This window comes from Sus scrofa, chromosome 12, assembly GCF_000003025.6.
Source record: "Sus scrofa isolate TJ Tabasco breed Duroc chromosome 12, Sscrofa11.1, whole genome shotgun sequence".
In the NCBI taxonomy this organism is placed as follows: Eukaryota; Metazoa; Chordata; class Mammalia; order Artiodactyla; family Suidae; genus Sus; species Sus scrofa.
This window is the reverse complement of record NC_010454.4, coordinates 54,617,073-54,644,168: the sequence shown is the minus strand read 5'-3', so window position 1 is coordinate 54,644,168 and position 27,096 is coordinate 54,617,073. Positions and strand designations below refer to the sequence as shown.

General features: G+C 49.4%; 1 protein-coding gene across 1 annotated transcript in view; it reads right to left on the bottom strand.

The window, feature by feature from the left end:
• Positions 248-27,096, bottom strand: part of USP43 (ubiquitin specific peptidase 43) — a 59,536-nt gene continuing 32,687 nt past the window's right edge. Inside the window, 8 exon segments of the mRNA XM_003131987.4 lie at positions 248-3,234; positions 3,237-4,082; positions 15,233-15,397; positions 16,448-16,606; positions 19,533-19,881; positions 19,981-20,107; positions 20,833-20,910; positions 21,989-22,092. Of these exon segments, the coding sequence (XP_003132035.2) occupies positions 3,053-3,234; positions 3,237-4,082; positions 15,233-15,397; positions 16,448-16,606; positions 19,533-19,881; positions 19,981-20,107; positions 20,833-20,910; positions 21,989-22,092 (2,010 nt within the window). The 3' untranslated portion in view covers positions 248-3,052.

Sequence of the window (27,096 nt, the reverse complement as noted above, 5' to 3'; positions counted from 1 at the left end):
CCACCAGGGAACTCCAAATTCTCTAACTCTTGTAGATCGCCATCTCCTCGAGTTGTTCGTTCTCCTCTGACCCTGTGAACCCTTGGAGCATCTACCACCACCATCCCGGCCCGAGGTTCTGACCTGCAAACCCTTCCCTCCAGGACTGGACGGATAACGCAAAGCAGTGGCAAACCTGGAGGACACGCTGGGAGCCAGGAGGGCGTTGTCACCACCAGACCCGTGTCCCTGCCTCAGGAGCAGGGGTGGGTCCAGGCAGGGTACCCAGGCTCGCAGAGGAGGGTGGGAGGCCCTTGCCAGCATGCTGAGTGAGCTCAGTCACAGGCCGCTTTGAATCTGGCTCCACGGCTTTCAACCCACCTCACACTCCCATCTCGAGGGGGCAGCTTTGTGATTTGAAAAAAGCAACCCGGTACTTGTGCCGCGCGTCCTCCTTAAACACCCTTGACCAGACGCCCACTGTGCACGCTCAGATGCACGGTCAAGGCTGGGACGGTGCCTCCAGTTTGGGCAGAATCCTTTCCCATGCTCTGTCCTCCCCGCCTTCCCGACCGGGTCCCTCTGGAGGGAGAAGCAACCTCAGGGGAACAGAGACCAAGGGGCCTCAAGCTTCCTCGCTGAAGACCCGGGGTGGCAGCCAGAACAACCAGGGACCAGGTGTAATTGCCTCTTCCTGTCCCAACGTCAGAGCCTAAGGCAAATGCCCCAATTTACGGGGTGTCACAGAGGAAACTGCTAACCACGGGGACTTGTTCATGATACGCAAGGGTTTTTAGGGAGACGCCTGGGGGTGCAGGCCTGAGTCACGGCCCCATCCCTTGGAGGCCAAAGCCATTGAGACCAGGCTTGGGAAGGTCAAGGGATCGAGAAATGACAACTGAAGGTCAGCAGAGGGGAAAGAACTAGAGTGGGGGGGGGACCGACGACACCTAGTCTCCCTAGATTCCGGTCACCCGGGAGGGGGCGGGGGCACGGACGGCCCCGCCTCCCTCGCCGCGGGAGGGATCAGGACTTGAGGAGCGCAGAGACCTCTTTGGAAACGTAAACCCACAGGTCTCCCGGAACCGGAACCGCAGTCCCTCTGGGTCAGGTGGCCGATCCCCTGCTTTCTCCTTCTGTGATCTCAGTTCTTTCTGTCTTGGAACCGTGGCGCGAAAGGACAGTGTCTTTCCCTCGGGGGCGGGGAGTAAAAAGACTCTCATTCTTCCTTAAGAGAAAAAAGTGGCAGCAGAGACTCACCCGTGAGTCAGGCCATGCGTATGACGAAAAACTAATTTTTGGAGTCAGGGGTCTTTCACAAACGGTGCCCAGCAGAAAGGAAGTATTTCTAGAAAATGGATGGTTAAAGTGGACTCACAGACTTGCCAGTAACTTCAAATGACAAGCCCCCGACCTGGGATCAGGCTTAGCCGCTCCCCAGTAAGGAGCGGGGGGACAGGTGTTAGAACAGCCACTGAGCAGTGGGCAAAGCTCTCGGAGACAGAGGACAGCCAACCGGAGGCAGGCTGCCACCTGGGATCTGGGACCCTTTACCCAGGAGCTTGCCCCTGGACAAACATCTCCTCCAGCAGCAGGTACCGAGAAACCACAGGGGACCAAGAATAACGGCGCACGTGCCCAGCAGGGGCCAATTATGAACATGATACAAAGAGGTCAAAGCCCAGCTGCCACTTCTGAGGTCCTGGGAGCAAAAGCAGGGTCCTGGGCACGATCCCTGCCCACGGCACCGCCAAGGAGGTGGGCAGATCCCGCCAGACCCACCCATCCGTGCCCCCCCCCCATTTAAAGGACTAGCTCGCCCCACCCCCATGAGCAGGCAAGGGCACCTGTTACCCATTTTCATTTTCACTTCCTCCTGCTGTAACATGAGGCCCAGTAAAGTCCCTTGTCTGGTTTCCTCATCTGGCCTCTCATCGATTTCTACTGGATAAAGAGTCCAAGGACCCTGGCCGGTGACAAAGTGATGGTCCATTAAGACAGGCTCAGACACTGGTCCTTGAAAGCACATGCGCGCCAGAGAGAAACTGGGGAGACTTCCATTTCCTCAGAGAACAGCGAGTCATTTTAATTAAAAGCACTTGAAATTTTCAGAACCAACTCAATCCATGGCTTTTCTGAGATCAACAGCAAGGAGCTTAGATAATCAACAAGAACCTACTGTATACCACAGCACTCAGTCTTTTTTAATAACCTAGAAGGGAAAAGAAGCCAAAAAAGAACACATATTTAAAACGTGCAGTGAGCTAAGTTTATGCAGCAGAAACAAAACAAGATAATTTGTCTAACTTGAATAATTCAGAGAGCCATTTGTACATTTCACCAGTGAGCTTTTATTAAAATTGTACATAGATCTCATAGTTACATTTTTTAAAAAAAAAACTTCCCTTTTTCCTTAGTATCAAAATAGTTATCTTCTTTAAATACCTTGGAAAAGTTTAATACAATTATTGTGTTACATATTAAATACTCTCCTAAAATCTGTCATTTCTCTTGCCATCTCAGTTCTTTTAGAATCCTGCTTTACTGTCACTACCACCTTTCTTTGCATCCTTCATGCTTTGTCCCAGAGAAATATGAAGAGGAAAAGAAGATTTTCCCTTTAAGTCCACTATTGAAAAAAATAATAATTAAATAGGGGAAGCCAATGACAGTATTTGATTTGATACTGAAGATTCTTATTCATTAGCCTTCTTCACAGAGTTACGCTCTATGTTTTGCCCCCATCCATTCACCCTTTAGTACAAATACTTAAACCCTGGAACTGTTTGAACAAAACAGCATTTCTTGCCCTGAAATGATTATGCTGACCCACCAGCGCCCTCTGGTGGTCTTGAAGTATAAAAGCAGCCAACAATACAGGTAGGTATTTTTGGAAGTTCGGTGTTGGAAATCTAGATGCAGAAACCAAACAATTTTTTTTTTTTAATTCTTACTATTTTCAGAGGTCACAAGACAACTGGCTCCCCCAAGTCTCATTACCAACACAGGTAGGTGCTCAGTGCAGAGTCGAGAGAATAGGCCAGGTCCACACATCACCGGGACACACCCACCATCAGAGGCTGGACTCGGGCAATGTTTTCTTCCGACGTAAGGAGAGCGTGTGGTACTTCACCTTTGGCAAGGCGCCCAAAGACGTCTGTTCCCCGGGAGCAATCCTCTGTGATGTGCCCAGGGCACTGGCCCGCGGGGGCCTGCCGGCCTTGCGAGGGAGGTGCAGAGAGCTGGGGGCTGACCGACATCCCTTTCCAGGGGGCCCGCTGGACCCCTGGCCAGGCTCTCTCGGATCCTGAGCGATGGAGAGGAGCCTCGGGCCTGCTCACCCACAGCGGGGCTCAGCCTGCCGCTCCCTAGGGAGCCGGGGGCCGCCGGGGGGGCCGCCTCCGCCCTCTCGCTCTTCCTGTTCTCTTTCTTCCAGAACACGGACCTCAGGAGGGTGAGTGTCCCCTGCGGGAACCTGTCTGTCTCGGAGTCCTTTCTCTCCGCACCAGCCCGCATCTTGTCCAAAGTATTTCCGCGACCACCAGCACTGTTTCTAGACAGCGCGGCAGTGCTCAGAGCATCCTTGGGGGAGGGTGCTTGGCTGCTGTCCCCCGGCCAGGCTCGCCTCCCGTTCTCCGCTGAGGACATCACTGGGAGGGGCAGGTCGAACTGCCTGGGCAGCCTGATATCCTGACTTGCACTTTCCTTGAGTTTCCTGGCTGCGTTTGGCCCATCCGAGTTGACCGGGACGGCACAGTGGCTGGGGTGTCCCGAGGGGCAGGGCGCTCCGGCCAGCACTCTGTCACCGGCGGGCCCTCCATCGACACTCGCGGCAGAAAGGGTGGCATTGGACTTCTCGTCCCCGCCGGCCGCCGCGGTCAGCAGCGGCACGATGGATTGGCTCGTGGATCGAGGTCTCCTTCTGGACTCTAAGTATTCCACCAGCTCGACAGATGCGCCCAGGGGTTTCTCCCGGGTCCCAAAAGACCACCGAAGGGGCATGGTCTTGAAGGCCCCCTGCTTGGCTCGGGGAGGGGCACGGCCCTTCATGCTGATGCTTCGGCCTTGCACACCCCGGGCCAGAGGCCTGGACTCCGAGCCTCCTGAAAGAGACACCGAGAGCATCAGTGCCCGAGTAGCCTTCCACGGCAGACGCAGCGGCAAGGGCGGACTCTAAGGAGCACTGGCTCAGCACCTCTGATGGTCCGGCCAGTCCCGCATCGGGGACACAGCGCGGAGGAAGGCACTGTGGTTCCTGCCCTCGGTGGCATCAGTGGTTTCACTCACTATTCCACGGCATCCACTTATGCATCTGAAGCCAGTGCCAACTCCCGAAGGCAGTTACATCAGGCAGTGCGGACTCCTAAGAAAGCTCAGTGTCCAAGGCAGCTCACCTAAAGTTTAACAGCATTTTCATGCCTCTTTTTTTTTTTTTTTTTATTTATCTATTATTATTTATTTTTGGCTGCACCTGTGGCATGTGGAAGTTCCCAGGCCAGGGATGGAAAGTCATGACGCAGCAGGGACAGTGCTGGATCTTAACCTGCTGAGCCACAAGAGAAAGCTATTTTCATTCCTCTTTAAATATGGCCATGCACAAACGAACCTTTCCACAGAAAAGAAAATCATGGACTCGGAGAATAGACCTGTGGTTGCCAAGCGGGAGGGGGAGGCAGTGGGATGGATGGGAGCTTGGGCTTCATAGATGCAGACTCTTGCCTTTGGAATGGATGAGCAATGAGATCCTGCTGTGTAGCACTGGGAACTATGTCTAGTCACTTATGATGGAGCCTGATAATGTGAGAAAAAAGAATGTATACATGCATGTGTAACTGGGTCACCATGCTGTACAGTAGAAAATTGACAGAACACTGAAAACCAGCTATAACGGAAAAAAAAAAACTTACATATATAAAAAAATATGACCATGAAACCTGCTTTTCCAGGTCTAAGTAGGTGCTTGTCCCTTTCAAATGCATGAATGTCAGACAGTCTACCTTGGGAGAAAGAAAGAGAAAGAGGGAGGGAGGGAGGAAGGAAAAGGAAGAGAGGAAGAGAAAAAGGAAAAGAATCATGCGCTTAATTTTATCAGATTGCCAGATATGCCTCCATTGTGTGTTTTGCTGCACCTGCATATATTAGAAAGATGTTTTCGATATATACTGTTAAGTGAAAAAGAGTTTAGAAAAAACACAGGCATCCAACCTGAAAAAATGTATACACAGTGTGTGTGTGTGTGTGTGTGTGTGTATGTGTTTAGGATTTGTTCATGTGAACTCATACAAAGAAGTCTGGAGAAATAAATACTAGCGTGACATGGTGTGGAGGGAAGCGAGAGGGTGCTGTGTAGACTGACTGATTTTCTTCTCAAGTCTTTCCTAAATCTCAGCATTTCTAAAGGGAACATACATAGACACAAGGTTGTGTAGTTTGTCTTAGGAAACAGCCGACCGGTTACTGAAATATTCCATTATGATAGCATCAAAGCGAATCAACCACTTAGGCATTGACTTAACCAAGGAGGTGACTTGTACACTGAAAACTAGAAAATGTTGCCAAAGAAACTAAAGACGACAGAAATAAATGGAAACACATCTCATGATCATGGTTAGGAAGATTTAATAGTGTTTAAATGTCAATATCACCCAAAGCGATCCACGGATTCCATGCCATCCCAGTGGTTTTGAAAGAGAAAAACTCATCCTAAAATTCATAGGAAATCTCAAAGGACCCGAATAGCCAGTCATCAAAAAGACACGGACTGTATGATTCCACCCTATGAGGTACTCCGAGCAGCCAAAATCAGAGAGACAGAAACTACGAAGGTGCTTGCCAGGGGCTGGGGGTGAGGGTGGCAGGCAGGGAGTTAGTGTTTACCAGGTACGGAGTTTCAGATTTACAAGAGAAGCGTTATAGGGATGGATGGTGGTGGTGGCCACACAACAACCATGAATGTGCTTAATACCACTGACTGTACACTTGAGATGGTAACGTGTGTTACGTGTATTTTAACACAATAAAAAAAAGTGTCAAAGTCATCAGTCCTTGTACCACTAAGATGCCTTGATTTACAAGATGCCTGCAACCACTGAGAAAGAAATCCTCAACTGAAGCACACGTGGCACAAGGCCAGTCATGCGACGACGGAAAGATCCTGGGTCAAGGCACCCACATCTTGCCCACTGCTGTCCGCTGCTCATCCTGGAGTGGAAGTCAGCTCCCCAAGCGAGCTGGGACTGCACCCACCAAAGATAACCTCCGCGCTGTATGGAGAGGGACCAGGGGTCCTCAGAGGCACAGACAGGGGCTCAGGAGGTCCAAGAAGCCGGTACCAGGGGCAGCCATGCCTCGGGCAGGGAAAGCACCTAGACATCAGGGAGCAGAGAGCCCATCACCTGTCAGGCATCTGGCAGCATCTCAGAGGTTCTGTGGATCCTGCCTTTCAGGTTTTTCACAGCTAATCTTTGGCCTTTCAAAGCCCTTCTTTAGATTAGCCAGCAACAGACAGTCTCACCCCTAATACTTTGAAATTTCAGTCCTCATTGAATGCTGTTGCTCCATCATTCAATTCCCACACCTCGGAAGGAAAAAAAAAAAAAAAAAAAAAGACTGTTCTGGGGGCTGAGCTGTGTGGGAAGGGTCTGTTCCCCGTCTGCAGCCGTGGGAAAGGGCGGAAAGAGAAGCTCTGTACGAGGAGTCACACAGCGGTGACTTTCAACCTTTCCAAATGGGAGGCCCAGCCTGCAGCCCGGCAGGTGGCAGATGGCATGGCACCCCATCCTGCCTCCTGGGATGGAGGCTCCTGGCCACCCAGCTTGCGGGGGGCGGCTCATTTCATGTCTCTGAAACCTCAGGGGGCCACAGGGGGGGGCCGGCTCCTCTTTCTCAAGATGGAGAGAGAAAGGACCATCACTGTCCTTATTTTATTTCATTGTTTACTGGGTCTGAGAGGGAGCCAGGGCTTTACCTAAATGGAGAAATGACTGGGAACACGCCCTCGTGGATGCAGCAAGTACTTTGCCGCGGCGAGAAGCGGGGAAGGGCAAAAGGAGGAAGGTGGGGAGGGTAAGTCCCCTGCTCCTCCCCTGGATGCTGGGAGCCAGAGGCAGAGGTGCGCCTCGGAGACCCCCCCCGAGTGATGCTTCCTTCTCGCCCTGGCGCTTGTGGCCTTGCTCACGCCCAGGCTGGCTTGAGAAGCAGGAAGGGCCCACGGTCTGAAGCTACGTCGAGGACCTGAATGGTTAAGTGCCTCCTGAAGGCCAGAGAAGCCCCAGAGCGCACAGAACAAGCTTGCCAGGTCCCCAAGAGCCCGTCACTCAGATGGCGCCTGTGTCAGCCCAAGGGTGTGGCCCCCACCACACACAGTGGCCCTGGAGCTGGCGGGTGCTGCGATGGGAAAGGCCACATCTGTTCCTCTGTGACGTTCTCCTCGGCTAATGAAATCAGGCCTCAGGGACGAGTGTAGGGCACCAGGGGGCAGGGCCTCTTCTCGCCAGCCCCAGCCCACCTGCGACAGGACGACTTTCCCCTGTCCCGTGCTTTCGGTCTCTCCAAGGGTGGCCTCGACTTCTGCGTTCAGCAAATATTTAATGAGAGCCTCCTGGGGGCCGAGGACCGTTTTCAGTGCTGGGGATACGGCAGTGAAAGAGTATAGAGTGCCTGTTCCTGACAGGGTCCGACAAAAAGCAAAACTAGATCTCGCTGGATGTGGTGATGAGAACTTTGATGGAGGATGAGGCAGGGGGACTAGCAGGGCATCGGTGAGTGAGTGCAGAGTGAGCAGAGACCTGAGTGAAGGGAGGAAGCCACATGGAGACCCGGGGTTATCGGGTGCCAGGCAGGGGGGAGGAGCAGGTGCAAAGGCCCTGAGGCACAGGCAAGCTGGGAGGGTCAGGGAAGCAGCAAAAGGCCCTCCGTGGCTGTAACCAAGGGAGAAGAGAGCCCCCACTAGGCGTCTTCATCTTCTGAGCCCCAGTCTGCATATGGAGACACTTCTGTCTCTGGTTGTGCAGTGCAACCTGGGGCAAGCTTGACTCCTGATCTTTCCTCTGGTCCCACAGAAGGTAAGGAGACGCTGCACAGAGCGGCTGAGCTTGTCCACCTCTGAGACTGAGCCTGCGGGACCAGGCTGACAAGGGGAACGGCGACCTCAGGGGTGGCCAAGGCCATCGCCCCGTTCCTCACTCCAAGAACCACTCCCGCCCGGGAGAGGGTGGAGGGAAGCCCCGATGGGCAGAAACAGAATGCCAGCCCACCTAAGGAGTCAGAGAATGAAAATAAACAGAACCAACAGAACAAGGCCCGTCCAGGCCATCAGAGAAAACAAAGGAAAAGCTCTTTGGCTCAAATATAGAACAACAGGGACTGAAAATGGGAGCCTCTCGGGTTTAAAAATTCAGTCCATGAATTGAAGGCATGCAGGGTCACTGCTAAGCCTCAAATAAGTGCCTGGAGATGGTCTGGAAATTTATGACATTTGGTAAATTTCACAAATTTTTCTCATTGTGAGAGCAGCGTGCCCCGTCACGGAGCAAAATGACAAAGACAGCAATCGCAGAGAAACGCTGGGAGAGTTGGAACGACAGAGCAAGAGGCATGACAGGCAAATAACCGGCATTTGAAAAGCAGGCAGGATGATAATTTGCCAAAAAGAGCATTTCCCTAAAGAAAGTTCTGCTTCTGCAGAGGGAGAGGCCTCGTCAGGCTGCAGGCAGGGTTGAGGAATGAACACAGGCCCAGGCAGATTCTGGTAGAATTTCTAGCCTCTTAAGGTCAAAGACAGCATCTTCAAAGCTGTCAGCCAGAAAGAACAAGTGACTCTCACATGAAAAAGAAGAATTTCTCACCTGCAACCCTGAGATCGGCAGACGGCAGACCGTGGGAAAATGTCCCCAGATGCCTGAGCGAAGGGGTTGCAACCTAAGAGCCCCTCCCCAGCCGAGCTGCCCTCTGCTCTCCGGGGAAAGGAAATACCTGGGCCGCGAGTGAGAGAGGGCATCATGCCTTCCTGAGAGAACTCTCCACGAACACTGAAAGTCAGCACCCAGACCCCAAGAGAGAGGGTGACGAAAAGGTGGCAGACGGCGGTGCCCAGTGGACCTGCCATCATGGACCTCCCACCCCCTGCGGGACACGTGGTCTTGGGATGCGCTGCGGAAGGTTAAGTTAGCGTGTTTGGGACAGAAAAGGACCAGCAAGAGGAACTCTGACTCCAGTCTGGAACAGAGCAGGAAACCATCTCAGCAGAATCCAGGAGCTGTGGGTTGGCACGGGGAGTTCCCGAAACAGACCACCGGGAATGGGAGACATCAGCTCCAGGCTCTCAGCTCGGGGGAATGACCTGGAAGCAGCGTATAGGTCTCACCAGAGGGGGGGCGGGAAGGCGGTGAGGAAACAGAATAACTGGCAGGAAAGAGCAGGCTTCTCATAGACATATACTAACCGGACAGTGCATTTGACTATAAACAATGGGAAGCAGACAGTAATAGGAAAAGAGCCGAGCTGCCCAGTGAACATCAAATAGGTAGGCGACAAGGAACTGCCATACAGCACGGAGAACTATATTGATGTTTCGTAATAACTTATAGGGGAAAAGAATCTGAGAAAGAAGAGCATGTGTAGCTGTATCACTGCTGTCTACGTGAAACACTATATGCTCAATCAACTTCACTTCCATTTTAAAAAAAAAGATCTCTATCCGAACTCCGTGTGCCAAGAAAAAAAAAAAAAAATCAAGTTTTGTAGTTGTTACACAAAGTATGAACAGACGGAACTTTCCCTTTGTAAGACAGGCTCTGAATTTTTTACGTTACAAAAAACAAACCAACCAGCAACATGCTATTTTTCAGACACTACGTACAGCCACTCAAAAAGAAAGGTTTATGAAACAAAAGAGAAAGGAAAGGACACCAGGCAAATGCAAGCACAATAAAGCAGGAAGGAGGGAATTCTGCATCGCAAACAAGGCAGAATTGAGGATAACAAAGCATGAACAGGCCACAGAGCCACGTTGTAATACAAAGACCATTCGTAAAGACGATCTAATGGTCACCAGCTTATGGACACCTATTAACGAAGCAGCTGACAATCTAAAGCAAAAATTAGTACATTTCTGGGAGTACTTAATTAAAACTGCAGGCATACAGGAGTTCTCTTGTGGCTTAGCGGGTTAAGGATCCGGCATTGTCACTGCTATGGCTTGGGTTCGATCCCTGGCCCAGACACTTCCACAGGCCACGGGTGCAGCCAAAAATAAATATAAATGAAATGAAAAGAAAATAATAAAAATACAGGCATACATAGCATATGCCTCCACAGACTTCTTTCCTAGCCAGTCAGCCCTAGGTAAGGTCAATTGAAGGTCATGGGGACCACAGATGGCCAGTGTGCACATGAAAGATGCTCAGTGTCATTAATTATCAGAGAAATGCAAATCAAAACTACAGAGGTATCACCTCATACCAGGCAGAATAGCCGTCATTAAAAAGTCTAGGTGTTCCCACTGTGGCTCAGAGTGGATCCAGTATTGCCTCTGCTGTGGCTCAGTGGGTTAAGGATCCAGTGTTGTTGCAGCTGTGGTTCAGATTTGATCCCGGGCCGGGGAACTTCCATATGCTGCAGGTTGCAGTCAAAAAAGAAAAAAAAAAAAAAAAGTCTACAGATAATAAACACTGGAGAGGGTGTGGAGAAAAAGGAACCCTCCTACACTGTTGGTGGGAATGTAAATTGGTGCAGCCGCTATGGAAAACCGTATGGAGGTGCCTTTAAAAACTCAAAATAGTACTACCTTAGTTCCCATTTTGGCGCAGCAGAAACAAATCTGACTAGGAAACTTGAGGTTGTGGGTTTGATCCCTGGCCTCTCTCAGTGGGTTAAGGATCCAGTGAGCTGTGGTGTAGGTCACATATGCAGCTCGGATCTGGCGTGGCTGTGGCTGTGGTGTAGGCCAGCAGCAGTAGCTCCAATTAGACCCCTGGCCTGGGAACCTCCGTATGGCACGGGTGCAGCCCTAAAAAGACAAAAAGACCAAAATAAAGTAAAAAATAAAATAAAATAAATAAAAACAGAACTACCACATCATCCAGCAATTCCACTCCTGGACATATATCCGGAAAAGGTGAAAACTCTAATTAGAAAAGATACATGTACCCCAATGGTCATTGCAGCACTATTTACAACAGTCAAGACATGGAAGCAACCTAAATGTCCATTGAAAGATGAATGGATAAAGAAGATGTGGTATATAAAAACAATGGAATATTACCAAGCCATTAAAAAGGAACTAACGCCATTTGCAGCAACATGGATTGACCTAGAGATTATCATCCTAGGCGAAATAAGTCAGAGAAAGAGAAATATCATATGATATCACTTAAATGTGGAGTCTAAAATATAATACCCATGGAATCTAAAATACGATACCAGTGAACTTATTTACAAAACAGAAATAGACTTACAGACGTCGAAAACAAATTTAAGGTTACTGAAGGGGAAAGGGATGGGGGATAAATTAGGAGTTTGGGATTAGAAGATACAAACTACTATATATAAAATAGATAAACAATAAGGTCCTACTGTATAGCACAGGGAATTGAATTATTTTCAATATCTCATAATAACAAATAATGGAAAAGTATATATATATATTCTTAAAATATACATGTATTATATACATATATATAAAACTGAGTTACTTTTTTGTACACAAGAAACTAACACAACATGATAAATCACCTATACTTCAATTTAAAAAAGGGAGATGGGGGAAATTGAATACAACAATAAACTCACCTAATTTAACAGTTAAGGTGTAAAGTGCACATCCCTCAAACAGACAATGTACGGTATTTTGTGTGTAAACAGACACTGACAAAATAACCACCACGTACTTACTTGATCACAAAACAGGGATAATTTTCGAAAACCACATCCTTGGATCATAATCCGTAAAATTAGACACAAAGAATAAAAGGGTGACCAAAACCTCTTAAATACTTGGAACATCCAGAGAACCTTGAGATCAAAGGAGAAATCCAAACTGAAATAACATCCTATTTGGAAAGCACTGGAAAAGAGAGAATGAAACCTTTGAGGCTCAATGAAAGCCAGCGAGGAAATTTACCATCAGGAGCCACAAACACTGAAACATTGCAGTCCCAGGGCCCCTCTTCAGCAAAGGAACTTAGCTTTTTTTTTCCCCCTCGTGGTCATATTTTCATAACAATTGCAAAAGTAAGGTGTTTCTATGTCCCTTTTTAAATAGAGCCTCTCCCAATACCTGTCCCCAGTTGTGTAAGTTGCAGATCTCACAAAACTTGGATCTGTTCATTTTTGTTTCAAATGCCTTATTCATTTCTGTTTGTATTTATTTATTTATTTATTTTGTCTTTTCTAGGGCCGCACCTGAGGCATACAGAGGTTCCTAGGCTAGGGGTCTAATCAGAGCTGTAGCCACTAGCCTACGCCACAGGCAGATCCGAGCCGCATCTGCAACCTACACCACAGCTCACGGCAACACCAGATCCTTAACCCACCGAGCAAGGCCAGGGATCGAACTGGCAACCTCGTGGTCCCTAGTCAGATTTGTTAATCACTGAGCCATGATGAGAACTCCTCAAATGTCTTCTTTATTATGAGGTCCCATAACCAGAGCTAATAGAAGGATGAAGCTGCCAAGTTATCGGTGTTTGCCTACAGGGGACCATTGGCATTTGGGAGGGACAAGTTTATACGACATGTTACCATCCCTGGGCATTGCAAGACATTTATCATCCTCGCCCTCTGGGGACTAGTGCCAGTCGTCCCCTCTCCTCATTTTGACAATAAAAAAAAATTCTCCCATATACCCATGGGGAGAGGAGGTTAAAAATCTATGTGATGTATTTTGATCTTGCCCTGGCTTAGTACTAACAGGAAAAAGAGACTGGATTTTCAACCATCTCAGAGCTTCCCAAATAGGTTTCAAATCCATCATCACTATATTCAAACTCCAAGAGGGAACGTTCCCTTTGGAAGCAAGGCTCTTGCAGTGTCCAAAGAGAATAAACTTGAATTTGGAATTTACACCTAAGAGCCACAGAGCCAGGACTCTGGTGGCCAGAGGGAGCCCAGGGAGTGGGTCTATTAGCAGCTGAGCTGCTTCCCAGGCTCGGCTTCCTCCTGTGAAAGGACCCTCATTTCCTCTCTGCCAGAGATCTGGATGAGCAGGTGAGCAAAATGCCCGCAAGAGTCTAAAGGGCAGTTCTCCTGTTATTACTTCTCCCACCCCAGCTCTCTCTGTCTCTCTGGGGAGTTTTGGGGAGCTGTGCCTGACCCCTGTCTGAGGACCAATGTTGAAAAATCGGCCACCTTCTGAAGATGCTTCCTTAAGAGGTGTAAAACACAGTTCTTCTGGGGAGAACTGCGAAATGGCCCGAGGTTCCACACCTCCGGACAGGACTGAGACGAATTTATGAGCTTGTCAGAGGCTCATGCTGATGGGGGAGTGGACCAGCTTGGGATAGAATGCCTTTTTTGTTCACTCGAAATGTGCATTCCTAAAAACATGAAGGGAAAAGAACTGCCCAGACAGGGTGAGTCAGAATATAATGCATTAAATTGCCCTCCTATACAGATTGGATTCTGAGGAGATCAGACCAAAGTGACCTGCAGGTGGAGGTGGGCCCATGGGTAGTCTGTCCAATAGTGAAATACTGGAGCCAAAATGCTGAACATGGGGGAATAATCAACCAAACTTTGCTACATAAACCATAATAACCAGAGGGTTGGAATCCTGGTAATCTAAAGGCATCTACAGTTTTAAGATTCTATCATCACATTTATTCCCTTGCAAATAAGTAACAAGAGCCTGGGACACACCAGGAACAGTGGTGGCTACTTTTATACAATAGCAACAGAAAGTATAAAGAAATAGGCAGCTGATGAATAAACACACAAACATCCCAGCAATTCCGCTCTTAGGAACATACCCAACAGAAATGCAGACATAGGTATGTACAGCAAAAAGGCGCGAATAAAAATGGTCACAGCCATACGACTGCTAAAAGCCCCAAATGGAAACAAACCCAATATCCAACCACAACAGAAGACATAAACAAAACATAATCTCTTCCTATAATGCGGGAGGTTTTGATGAGGCAAGAGGAGCAACCCACCAGGACCCAGATGCCATGGATAGACACCAGCAGGCATTTCCCAAAGACAACCCATCACGTCCATCATATCCAACTGCAAAAATGTGGATTTCTGGAGAATTCACAAATAACTCTAGAATCCACACATCTATTCTCACCCAAGGTGCTTCCCCAGGTGATAAGCCAAACTTCTCCAGGTCAGTCTCTAAGACTGACTCCAGCCCATCCATGAATCCCACTCATCAAGATTTTTTTTCAAAATCCTTGCTTTTGCTTTTTTACTGACCATGATGGTCAACGTTAACAGACAACAATCTCTCTCCCTCTCTCTCATATGCACAATTAAACTTCTGTGCAGAGAACTTCTAACAGAGAAGAACAAATCTGATTCCATGTTGAATCTAGTCCTTTGGCTCTAACCCCTGGGCTCTGTGGCCAGAGCTTAGTCATGCCAACTCTGCACCTTTGTAAAAGAAAGTTGGCGGATAGCTGCAAGAACAAAGGATTCTGACACCAAGAAGTCTGCAACGACCAGCCAACCCCCCTCCTTTTTTATTATAAGAGAAGCCTGAATTCTACCTTGGTTCTTTGGGATGTAGGTCCACCATCTTCTTCACCATCAGGCTCACTCCCACCCACCAGGCTTCACCTTCATAGCTCCTTGTCTGGAGCACGTGCCCAGACCTGACATGACTCACCGGCACGCAGATATCTGCTCCAAACACCCCCCTGGAAGGCCTCCCCCACCCGCCCTCTGCATCCCTCCTCCCCACCCCCCAGTCGAGACACCTTCTTCCTCTGATGGTTTATCTCTCTGCCCGCATCCCTGCTTTCTATCACATCAGAATATTCACTCACTCATTGATGGGTCATCTCCCCCTTTAGATGGTTGGCTCCAGGGAGCAGAGAAAGAAGCACCTCAGCTGGAGGGCAATGGACCGGGGCTGGGCTGGGTCCAGGAGATCTGATTTGAGAGGTGACTAAACCAGTCATAACAAGGGGCTCTATACCCACTCCAGGTCACGAGGTGCCAGCACCTTGATGAAGCTGAGGAGCAGCGGCCATCCCAGAAAAGGAAAACAAGATGAGCCAATTTAACCAACACAATCAGACGTACGTACCCTTTTCCTGCCGGGGCAGGCTGCTGGTGGCGAAGGCGGGCTCAGGTCCGCGGGGCAGGGCAGGGCCGGGGGCAGAGCTCCAGGACAACAGGCTGCCCCTCGTGCTGCCATCATTGCTCCCAAGCCGGAGGAGCCAGTGGTCAGACAAGGAGGAGCTGGTGGAACCTGCAGAGGAGCATGGAGAGGTCAGGCTGGACCTGGGTCCCTCCCTCCGGGTCCCCAGGATGCCAGACTCCCACCCCCCGAGCCCGGAACTACAGAACCAGAGCAGAATCCCGGAAATGCCAACAGATCTGGGGGATCTGGGCCCAGAAAGGGCCGTGTGATGATGTGTGCTAAAATCCTTTCATGAAATTAATGGTCGCCAACTCCAAACAAGGCATGTTTCCTCATTCTTTCCAGATCTATCTTCTTTGAAAAGGAGGCGGATTTTGCAAAAGGGTGGATTTAGACCTGCTGGGGCGTCTTGGTTTTATTTGGCCATTTTCCAACAATTGGGGCGTGGGAGAGGGGAGACAATTCAAGGAATTTTTTACAAAATGCTCTTTCGCCTCAAGAATAAAGATGGCCAGTTTGCAGAGTGAACTAAGGCACCCAAAAAGGTCCTTTTTGACCCCGTCTTCCCCCCAACTGCCAAGCAAGTTTGAGGTTGCTAATAAATGCATCTCTGGGGTTGGTTAAGTAGTTACTTCCTCTAAGACCCCCCATCCATTATAACTGCCTCTCCCTTTGTAATGGGACTAACGCAAGGTAATACTACACAAGCTTAATTAAAATCTGACTCAAGGACTTTCCGGGTGGCCTAGTGGGTTAAGGATCCCACATTGTCACTGCTGTAGCTTACGTCAATGCTGTGGCACAGGTTCGATTCCTGCCCTGGAACTTCTGCATGCCGCAGGCTTGGCAAAAACATCAAGTAAAATAAAATAAAATCTGGCTCAGTTATGAGTGAGACTGGGAATATGGGATCCCAGGCTCCCAAGAGCCACCTGCCACAGATGCAAAATATTATTCTCTTTCCCGTTCTTGGATTTCAGCGGGTCCATCCCACATGCTTACGAATGGCACACTGGTCCATAGGGATCTACACACTCCATAGGAGTAGACAGGGCTTCTGCGTGTAGATCCTGCCGACCCCTCCTAGTCCATAATGCTTGACTGGGCATCTTTCTTGTTCTCAACCCTCACCTGTCCTGTAATAGGAACAGCACCCACCTCTCATGGAGCTGCTGGCTGACCAGGGAGGAATGCTGTTTCTCTTCTGATAAAACAGGATATAAGCCCCTCGCGTATTGACCTCATCTTCTAGAAGCGGTTCCACTGTGCTGTCATCGTAACTGTACCACTGGCCGTCCAGAGAGTTCCGGCAGTAGGCTGCAAAGTCCAAACCCCAAGTCCCTGTTATTGGAGACCCCCAAAGCAGGAAGACATTTCCTGCTGGTGTGGCTGAAAAAATAGAGGTTTGTAATGGAACGAGAAACATCAGTCCATTTTTAGCCAGAAACGACTTTGGTGGAATCAGAAAAGATCCATCAGTTCCACTCCCAGAGGCTCCCTGGAAAAGTGGGCTGTTACAACACAAGCCGAATCCTTATCTTGTGGCGCTTGCTCGGGCAAAAACTCCAACAACAGGGATTCCCAAGTTATCTCTGGGAGTTCCGGGTAACAACGCCAACGTCCACCCCGGTTCTTCTGAGACGCTCCCAAGTGCGGGTGTCTGATTCAGGAGGCAATGAATACAGGCAGTTGGGGCGATGGTGTGCTGCCTTTCTTTTTCTTTTTTCTTTTTACAGCTGCACCTGCAGCATAGGAAGGTTCCCAGGCTAAGGGCTGAATTGGAGCTGCAGCTGAGACCTATGCCACAACTCCAGCCAACAGTGGATCTGAGCCACATCTGCCATGTATGCCTCCCACAGCCCACAGCAACACTGGATCCTTAACCCACGGAGCAAGGCCGGGGATCGAACCCAAATCCTCACCAAGACTGCTTCGGGAACTCCTGGGATGCTTCTTGGTGACCTAAAAGATCCTCTTCCAAACAAGTGTAAGAAATATTCCTTTCCGTCCACATCTCAGTAAATGCACCATAACATGTTAACCTGGGAGTCAGCCAACTTGTGTTCAGTAATAGGCCAAAGAGCCAACGTTTTGGAGTTCCTTGGTGGCTCAGTGGGTTAAGGATCTGGTGTGGTCACCACTATGGCATGGGTCACTGCTGTGGCGCAGGGTCAGTCGCTGGTCTGGGAATGTCCACATGCTCCAGGTATGGCCAAAAAATAAAAAATAAAAATATCCAATGTTTTAGGCTCTGCAGGTCGCCTATGGCCACAGACATTCTCTGCCAGGTATTCTTGCTGGTTTTGTTTTTTAACCACTTTTTTTTCCTTCTTTTCTGGCTGCCCTGAGGCATATGGAGATCCCAGGCCAGGGATCAGATGCAAGCTGCAGTTGTGACCTAGGCTGTGGCTGCGGCAATGACAGATGTGTAACCCACTGTGCCAGGCCAGGGATCACACCTGGGCCCCAGCTCCCCCGAGACACAACTGATCCCATTGCACCACGGGAGGAACTCCTTTTACCACTTTTTAAGGTGTAAAAACCAGAGCTCCCTTCATGGCTCGGCGGTAACAAACCCAACTAGTATCCACAAGGACAAAGATTTGAGCCGTGGCCTCACTCAGTGGGTTAAGGATCCCGCGTTGCCGTGAGCTGGGGTATAGGTCGAAGATGTTGCTTGGATCCCCAGTTGCTGTGGCTGTGGGGTAGGCCAACAGCTCTAGCTCCAATTCAGCTCCTAGCCTGGGAACCTCCATATGCTGCTGGTATGGCCCTAAAAAGACAATAAAATAAAATAAGATAATATAAGATTAAAATAAAATAAAATAAAATGTAAAAACCATTTGTAACAGGTGCCAGACTGGATTTAGCCCACGAGCCCACTGTGCCGGCATGGAGAGTCCATCTTTGCTCTTCCCTCTCTCTTCCACCCCACGCTGGATCCAAAAGCCAGTCTCACCGATTCTGTTTCCACAGTGAGTCTTGACTACCCTGTCACCACCCGAGTCCCAGCCAACACCATCTCTCACTCGGGCCCACAAACACCCTCCTCACTGGCACTCCAACGTCCACTCTTGCTCCCTTGCACCCACTTCTCCATAGAGCAATGACCTCAATTTGTGATCTAGACTATGCCTTTACTCCTTTGCCTAAAAGCCTTTCGATGGCTTCCCATCACCCTTTGGAAAAAGGCCAACTCTCACCCGTGGCCTACAGGGCCTTCTGATCCAGCCCCATCTTGTGTGACTCTATCCTGGATCACATCAGCCACCACGGGCTTCTACTGGTCCCTAAACACAGCCAACTCTTTCTGCCTCAGCGCCTTTGCATACGCTAGCAGCTCTGCCCACAGTTTTTTCCTCTTATTATTCACAAAGCTAGGGCCACCTCACCCTGCAGCTCTCAGCCTAAAGGTGACATCCTCAGAGAGGCCTTATCTGTATCTCAGACACATCAACCAATCACCTTTTCACGGTAACCAACAGTGAAAGTGCTGAAGGGACAGGCAGCCTCTGTGTCTGAAATCAGCCCCATGAGGGCAAGACTCTTGTCTGTGTGTTTGTCACCAAGGCTCCAGCACCAAGCCCAGGGTCTGCACATAGAACGGGGACTTCATAAATATTCGTTCCATGAATGAAGGAGTGACAATCCTGGGTTTTTATACAGCCCTGTGTTTTCCAAACTGCAGGTTCATTAGCACATAGGAATAGTGCAGTTTTCAAAAGTCAAAAGATTTTCAAGCATTTTTTTCAAAAATGACCTAATTTATATTAGTCTAGAAGAGACCAAGGTATATGCTTTTGAACGATGGGATGGGTCGCCCCTGGTCTTTGTTTCTGCCCTTCCGTCCTTCATTCTCTCCAGGTTCCTCCAAGTTTAACTGTCAGTCCCCACTGCAGGTCCCCAGGAGAATGAAAAAAGACCAGATCTGATAAGGAGAAGGCCTTGGGTTGCATCACAGATGAGGATGGACGTTCTCCCCAGATCCCAACGACCACCCTCCGATATCTGATACGGTCGGAGAACTCAGGCATAACTGGCTTTCCATTCCCACCGCCAACCTGACTCCACCCTATGTCTGCCCTCTGGCAGGTGCCTGGTGTGCAGCAGGTGAGGGGACAGCTGGGGCAGAGGGCCCGAGTGAGCTCAGCATCCCAGGGGTGGCTGTCCCCGGGGCATGTGGAGGCCAAGGCCACAGCCACAGGCGTGGCCGCAGCAGCCACGGGCCGAGAAGCAGTCTCACCTGTGTAATGCCCACCTTGCAAACTGCCCTGGTGGTTGCAGACGGCGTACAGGTCGTACAGGAAGTCCGGCGGGTAGCTGGTGGGCAGGCAGGCCGGCTGCTTCCAGGAGGGCCAGGGGCCCGGCGCGCCCTTGGGGCCGGTGCTTCTCTGGGCCACGTGGGGAGCCATGTCGAGCCCGGAGAGCGGGAACTTCACCAGCGTGGAGAGCTTGTTTCTCCTCTCGCCCACCTGACAGAACCTTTTGAGGTGGATGATGAGGATGTCGGGCAGCGTCCACAAGCTCAGCTTCACCACGCCCTGCTGGAGGGCCTGGCAGTGCGGGCACCTCCACGCGTCGTCCTGGGCCAGCTGCAAAGGAAGCCACGGGACCGTGAGACTCCACCCACCCAAGGGCCCCGCCCACCCAGCGAGAGGCCCCGCCCCCCCCGCCCCCCCGCGGGGCGGGACCTGCTCCTCCTTGGTGTAGAACTGGAAACACTCGTCCAGGGTGCAGCTGTGCTGCTGGTGCGCCTGCTGCTGCTGCCACACGCTGTCCGCGTCCTGGACCCGCTCCTCCTGGACGCTCCCGAACAGGCTGCGCGAGAGCCGACAGGCCGTGTGGCTCATCCCCCTCGGCGGGTTTTCCCCAGTCCCCACTCCCAGCTAACAGCGCGCCCGGCACCTGCCGGGGAGGCCGAGGCCTCTTCCTCCAGGTCCCGGGGATCGCCCCCTCTCCTTTCCTGGAATTCTCGGTCTCCCTCGCCAGCTCCGAGAGGGACCGCGCCCTGGGCTCACTCATCATTGTCTCATGCCGTGACGCAGGGCCTGGCGTGCTGCAGGTGATTAATAAGTGTCCTTCCCCAAAGTCGGGCAGGTGCCCTGGGTGTGAGAGCCGTGGCCATGGGCTGAGTGATTCAGAGCTCGGACGCAAAGCCTGGGGCCTCCCTGTGCCGGGGTTTCCACATCTGACGGTGTGGATTAGGGTTCGGCCCCCTGGAACACTGTGATGCATGAAATCAACTGCGTGAGTGTAAAGCGCTTGGAGCAGTGACTGGCACGGGGACAGTGGGTGTCCCCTAACCGTTGACAAGTATGACCATTAGCGCCACTGGCACCGCCCACTACTATCATGACCACTAATCCTGTCACTGTTGTTTATATACAAACAATTGTCACTGGGGCTTCCGGAGGAAGGGGTCACACGGCGTCCAGGAGGCCTCAGACACCCCACGGTCACATCAGGGGAACAGGCCCAGGAAGGCCCGTTTGCACACACAGGCCGGGCCTCGTCTGCCGGGGGTCGGACTCTGCTGGACTCACCGCTCCTGGGTGCCGCTGTCCCACTCCACAGCCAGTTTGACGTGCGAGGGGCCTCCCGGCCTCCTGAGGTGCAGAGCCCTGAGGACAGAACTGGGAGCTTCAAGCAAGGACCTCCGCCCCACGCTCTCCTCCACCTCCACCCCCACCCCGACCGCTGTTCCCAAGAGTAAGCAAACCACAGAGGAGCGGACACTACAGGAGACCGCTTGTGTGCAGTCCCCAGAGTGGTCACGGGTATCAAGTGTTAGTTTTGAAAAACGAAGAGATGTGCAGGTTGGAGTTCCCGTCCTGGCTCGGCGGCAATGAAGCCGAGTAATATCCATGAGGACACGGGTTCGATCCCTGGCCTCGCTCAGTGGGTTAAGCATCCAGCGTTGCCATGAGCTGTGGTGTAGGTTCCCACATTGCTGTGGCTGTGGTGTAGACCGGCAGCTGCAGCTCCCATTTGACCCCTAGCCTGGGAACTTCCATATGCCACAGGTGTGACCCTAAAAAGCCAAAAAAAACAAAGAGTAATGAGAGGAGACAGACAGAGTGTAAGTTCAATCGTTAAACCTTTATGATACTCGGTATACTTCACATTGCTCTGTCATGTGCTTTGATGTTTCTCAGTACTTCCTCCCAAGTTCTTGTCAGGACAGGTGACACTCAGCGTATAGGCTGGCACCACCAAACTGGAGCTCCCGTGAGGGCACGGCTCTTTTCCCTTCTCAAAGGCCCCCACCTCATGCTCCCTCTTTCTGTTGGACCCCAGCCCCGATCCACAAGCCTCTACAGTTTGGGCCAACGATCCCAGTGGGGGTTCTCCCCTCCCCTAGAGCCACCATTCGGGTTGAATTTGGTAACAGAACCTAATTGAAGGATTTGGGATTTTTTCAGCCCGAAGAACCCGGGTTCAACTTCACAAATGCCATGGGAGCCTGAGCAAGTTAATCTCTGGGGATCTCCGTGTCGCCTCTTCTCTGAAGCAGCCACTGGTCCCGCTCTAGACATAGGATTGAAAGCCCAGGGTGTGGATAAGGACCCGAGCCAGTTGCTGGTGCCGGAGACCAAGGGCAGCTAAGCTGTAACCAACGTGATGGATACACGGGCTCGGGGGAGTCTGGTCAGATAAGAATGCATTCATTCTCTGACCACATCGGGAATGTCCCCTTACCTGTCAACTGCCCAGTGGCAGAGGGGCCGACTGTCCTGTGGGGACAAGTAGCTGCAGGCCAGGGAGAGCCCCACGACCCGGATGGAGAACAGCGACCCCGGGTTCTGCCAAACCAAGAACCGGAAGCAGCAGATCATCACGCATGTTGCTGGAAATCAACGGTTAAGTGCAAAGAAGCGCCTCCCAAAATGCAACCTTCTGATTATGGCGTATTTTGAATACGCCCTTAATAATTAGTATTCCCAACCTGGAGACATAAACGCTCTGCTTTTTTAAGACGATACACACTATTCCTTTTCACAGAGTGAGTGAACACCATATGACACATTAAATTTTCCAAAACAATAAACACAATGATTTAAAATAACCCATGTTTAATAAATAAATTAATTAATTAAATTAAATAACCCATGTTTAATTAGAGCAACTATGGGCACAGTTCATAGGAAACGGAGCCCATTCTGTGCATTAATTACTATTCTTTTTCCTTTGTTTTTTCTCTCTTCCTCTTTCCTTTCTTTTTTCTTAATTACTCAATGAATTTTATTACATTTATAGTTGTACAACGATCATCACAACCCAATTTTATAGCATTTCCATCCCAAACCCCCAGTGCATCCCCCCACCCTCAGCCTGTCTCATCTGGAAACCATTAAGTTTTTCAAAGTCTGTGCCTTAGTATCTGTTCTGCAAAGAAGTTCATTGTGTTCTTTTTTTAGATTCCACATGTAAGTGATAGCCTTTGATGCTGGTACCTCACTATCTGACTGACTTCACTTAGCATGATAATTTCTAGGTCCATCCATGTTGCTGCAAATGCCGTTATTTCCTTCCTTTTAATGGCTGAGTGATATTCCATTGTGTATATGTATCACATCTTCTTGATCCACTCCTCTGTTGATGGGCATTTAGGTTGTTTTCATGTCTTGGCTATTGTATAGAGTGCTGCAATGAACACTGGAGTACATATATCTTTTCGAGTCATGGTTTTCTCTGGTGTGCATTAATTATTAATAGGCAATTTAATTTCCTTTATTAAGATTATTATCACCAAATTACCAAAATGAGGCAATTAACTAAAAGCAAGTTAGTGTATATCTTACATATCAAATGCTAAGTATTTATACAATCAAAACAACCCACATAAAAGAAACACTGCCTATGTTTTTATTCTAAGATGTACTTTTTTTCCATGTTCCAACTTTTCTGAAATTGAAGTGAGCCTTAAACAGACTTATTCGCAATCATCACCAGGTGGAAGGACCCAAGTACCCATCAACAGATGGGTGGATAAACAACACGTGGTGTACATATGCAGTGGAATATTACTCAGCCTTTAAAAAGAAGAAAATTCTGATGCATGCTACAACAGGAGTGGACCTTGAAAATATTTTGCTTTGTGAAATAAGCCAGACATGGAACAGCAAATATTGTATGATTCTGTTTACATGAGGTACCTAGAGTGGTCAAATTTATAGAGACAGAAAGTAGCATGGACATTCCTGTGAGCTAGGGGTTAGGGGAATGGGGAGGTTTATTCAATGGGTATAGTTTTTGCGGGAATGATGAAAATTGGGGGGGGGGTAATAGTGGCGATGGTTACACAGCTCTGTGAATAAAATGAATGTACACTTGTGAATGGTTAAAGTAAATGTTATGTACATTCTATCACAATTAAAAAAAAATCAATGGACTCATCAAGGCATAGAAATATAGTTCTTAGGAGTTCCTGTTGTGGCGCAGTGGTTAACGAATCCGACTAGGAACCATGAGGTTGCGGGTTCGGTCCCTGCCCTTGCTCAGTGGGTTAACGATCCGGCGTTGCCGTGAGCTGTGGTGTAGGTTGCAGACGCGGCTCGGATCCCGCGTTGCTGTGGCTCTGGCGTAGGCCGGTGTCAACAGCTCCGATTCGACCCCTAGCCTGGGAACCTCCATATGCCGCAGGAGCGGCCCAAGAAATGGCAACAACAACAACAAAGACAAAAAGACCAAAAAAAGAAAAAAAAAAAGAAATATAGTTCTTAAAATGGTCCCTGGTGACCTTGGCCGCAACTAGGAAAAAAATAAAAATGTTCCTACAAACTCTGGCAGATACACGAGGCCAAAATCTCTGCTACAAACACTGGAGAAGTACAGGTTGAATGGACAGGAGAAGAGAGAGAAAACATTGCAGTGCAAAGAAAGACCAGGGCTGGAGTTCTCGGATGGTCTGGCAGTTAAGGATCCAGCATCGTCATGGCTGTGGCTTGGGTGTGAACTCTGGCCCAGGAACTTCCACACGCCAAAGGCATGGCCATTAAAAAAAAAAAAAAAAAGAGGAACAGGCTATGGAAAGCCTGTGTGACCCAAAACTCAGAAAGCTGTTACCTCCTGGGCTGCGGCCCCTGCCATGTACAGGGGGCCATGAATGTGACATCTGGGGAGTGTGTACACCTAGCTGGACTCAACGCACACTCTAGTTGGCACAGCTTCAGCAAACACAAAACTGATGGCCGGAAGCAAGCTGACTTTGGGGACTTGGGTTCAGGGAACGCCGTGTGAGAGGTGACTTCCCAAGGAGAAGTTAGTTAAATCTGGAGGGGGGAAGCTCTCCTTCCTGGCACCCCTCATTGAGCCTTGCAGGTTGAATGATAACATAACCAAGGTGCCGACACTTGTTATGGAGGCAGCTCACCCTGCCTGTGCACAAAGAAAATTCATGAAGTGTCCAGAAACATGTCTTGGCAATGGTGAAATGCCTTTTCAATAATGCATGCAAATGAATCCCAACCAGCAAACTGCTTCTTTTCTTCATAAGAAACATTTTCCTGCCCTCTGTTCTGGGCTAGGGAAATTCATTTTGGAACCTTCAATATACATTCACTACTTTTAATCACTTCCGTTCATGGTGAGAAGGTGGAAAGAATTCTTTTCAAATTATCACCAATTATCAATTCTTTTCTAGTTCTCCTCAAAGACTTCAAAACACTGTACAAAAAGCCCTATGGGTACTAAGGCTAGCCTGGGAGGGGTAGGCTAGCCGAGGAGCCTCGCAACCATTTAAAACACAGTATTCCTGGAATTCCCACCTGAGCTCAGCAGTTTAAGCATCTGGCATTGTCCCTCTGGTGGCTTGGGTTGCTGTGAGGTGTGGGTTCAATCCCTGGCCCAGGAATTTCCACATGCTGCAGGTGTGGCCCCCTCCAAATTTTTTTAAACAATCTTCCTACAGAGTTCGCGTCGTGACTCAGTGGAAACAAATCTGACTAGTATCCATGAGGACGGAGGTTCGATCCCTGGCCTCACTCAGTGGGTTAAGGATCCAGTGTTGCCATGAGCTGTGCTATAGGTCACAAATGCGGCTCAGAACTGGCATTGCTGTGGCTGGGGCGGAGGCCAGCAGCTACAGCTCCAATTTGACCTCTAGCCTGGGAACCTCCATATGCCACGGGTGTGGCCCTAAAAAGACAAAAATAAAAATAAAAATAAAAAACAAAAAATATACTCTTCCTACAGAAAATCATGCCCATCCACGCATCCACCGGAAAGTGTCCATAGCTGAGTTGGAGGTTGCCTGTATCAGAATTTTGCTGGCCACACTGGCTGCTTGATGGGTTTCTAAAATCAACATGACTGCAGAGTACAGAGGCAAATGGACGTGGGTGAACGGGGGACGGTGGAGGGGCGGTAAGGACAGCTGACTCAACATTCGCAGGAAAAGGGGTTTCATCCACTTTCACTGTCAGGAGCTCAGGGTTTGGGGAAGGTCAAAGCTATTCCGAGATATCCTGACCTACTTAGAGAGAAGCTAGAGCTTCTAATTTGGGCGCCACAGGCAGATCGGCTGGGCAGTTCATGGAGCAAAATCCTTTGGAGACACAGATATGGTATGAAAGTAGAAAAGTGATATTCGGTGTAATTCTTGAATCAAATGTACAGTTTTCCCGGAGGAGGAAGGAATATGAATTATGAAGGATTCCCTCTGAGACGGTTGATGTGTCCCCCAGTTGAAATGCTGGGGAAAAACAAAACTCTGAAGCGTCTGACCTGTCCCTAAAAATGTCACTGTCATTAGTATCCATGAGGACACAAGTTTGATCCCTGGCCTTGCTCCGTGGGTTAAGGATCCAGCATTGCCATGAGCTGTGGCATAGGTCGCACACGTGGCTCAGATCCCGCGTTGCTGTGGCTGTGGTGTAGGCCGGCAGCTGGAGCTCTGATTTGACCCCTAGTCTGGGAACCTCCATGTGGTGCAGGTGTGACCCTAAAAAGACAAAAATCAAAAAAAGTTACTGTCTTCTGTGCCAAGCAGCCATCAGAACAGGTTCTGATACCACAGGGACTAAAAGGAATAGTTCTAGTACGTATCATTTCTATTTGGAATAAATAAATGAACAAGGCAAAAACGTGCTCCCCTTGAGTTTTTATCTGTTCTTCAAAAACTGGACAAAATTATTTTAATACCTAGGTTTTTATCTTTGGACATAAACATCGATTTTTTTTTCATCAACATCGATTTTAATTTTAATTCTTCACAGATGTTCTACTTCAAATCCCTTGATATTTTTGATCCAAATGTATAAGGTACAGTTTATTACAATAAGCTCCCCTCCAGGAAGAACTATGGAAGCCATAAATATACAAAATTGAAAGGAATGATGTAAATCCTGCTTTTTTTTTTTCTTTTGTCTTTTTAGGGCGAAGCATATGGGGGTTCTCAGGCTAGGGGTCCAATCAGAGCTACAGCTGCCGGCCTACACCACAGCCACGCCGGATCGTTAACCCACTGAGCAAGGCCAGGGATCGAACCTGCAACCTCATGGTTCCTAGTCAGATTCGTTAACTACTGCGCCACGACGGGAACTCCATAAATCCTACTCTTTATTCCAATGGTGTTTTGAAAGATTTAACAAGGAGTTCCTGCTGTGGCGCAGCAGGTTAAGGAGCCGGTGTTGCCGCAGCTGTGGCAGAGGTCAAAGCTGAGGCTCAGATTCAACCCCTAGGTGGGAAACGTCCATAGGCCGCAGGTGCAGTCCAAAAAAAAGAAAAAAGGAAAAATTTAATGAGCAAAAGCTCTGTGCATGAAAGATATTTTGTAATGCCTCAAAGAGAAAAACAGCATGGCCAGG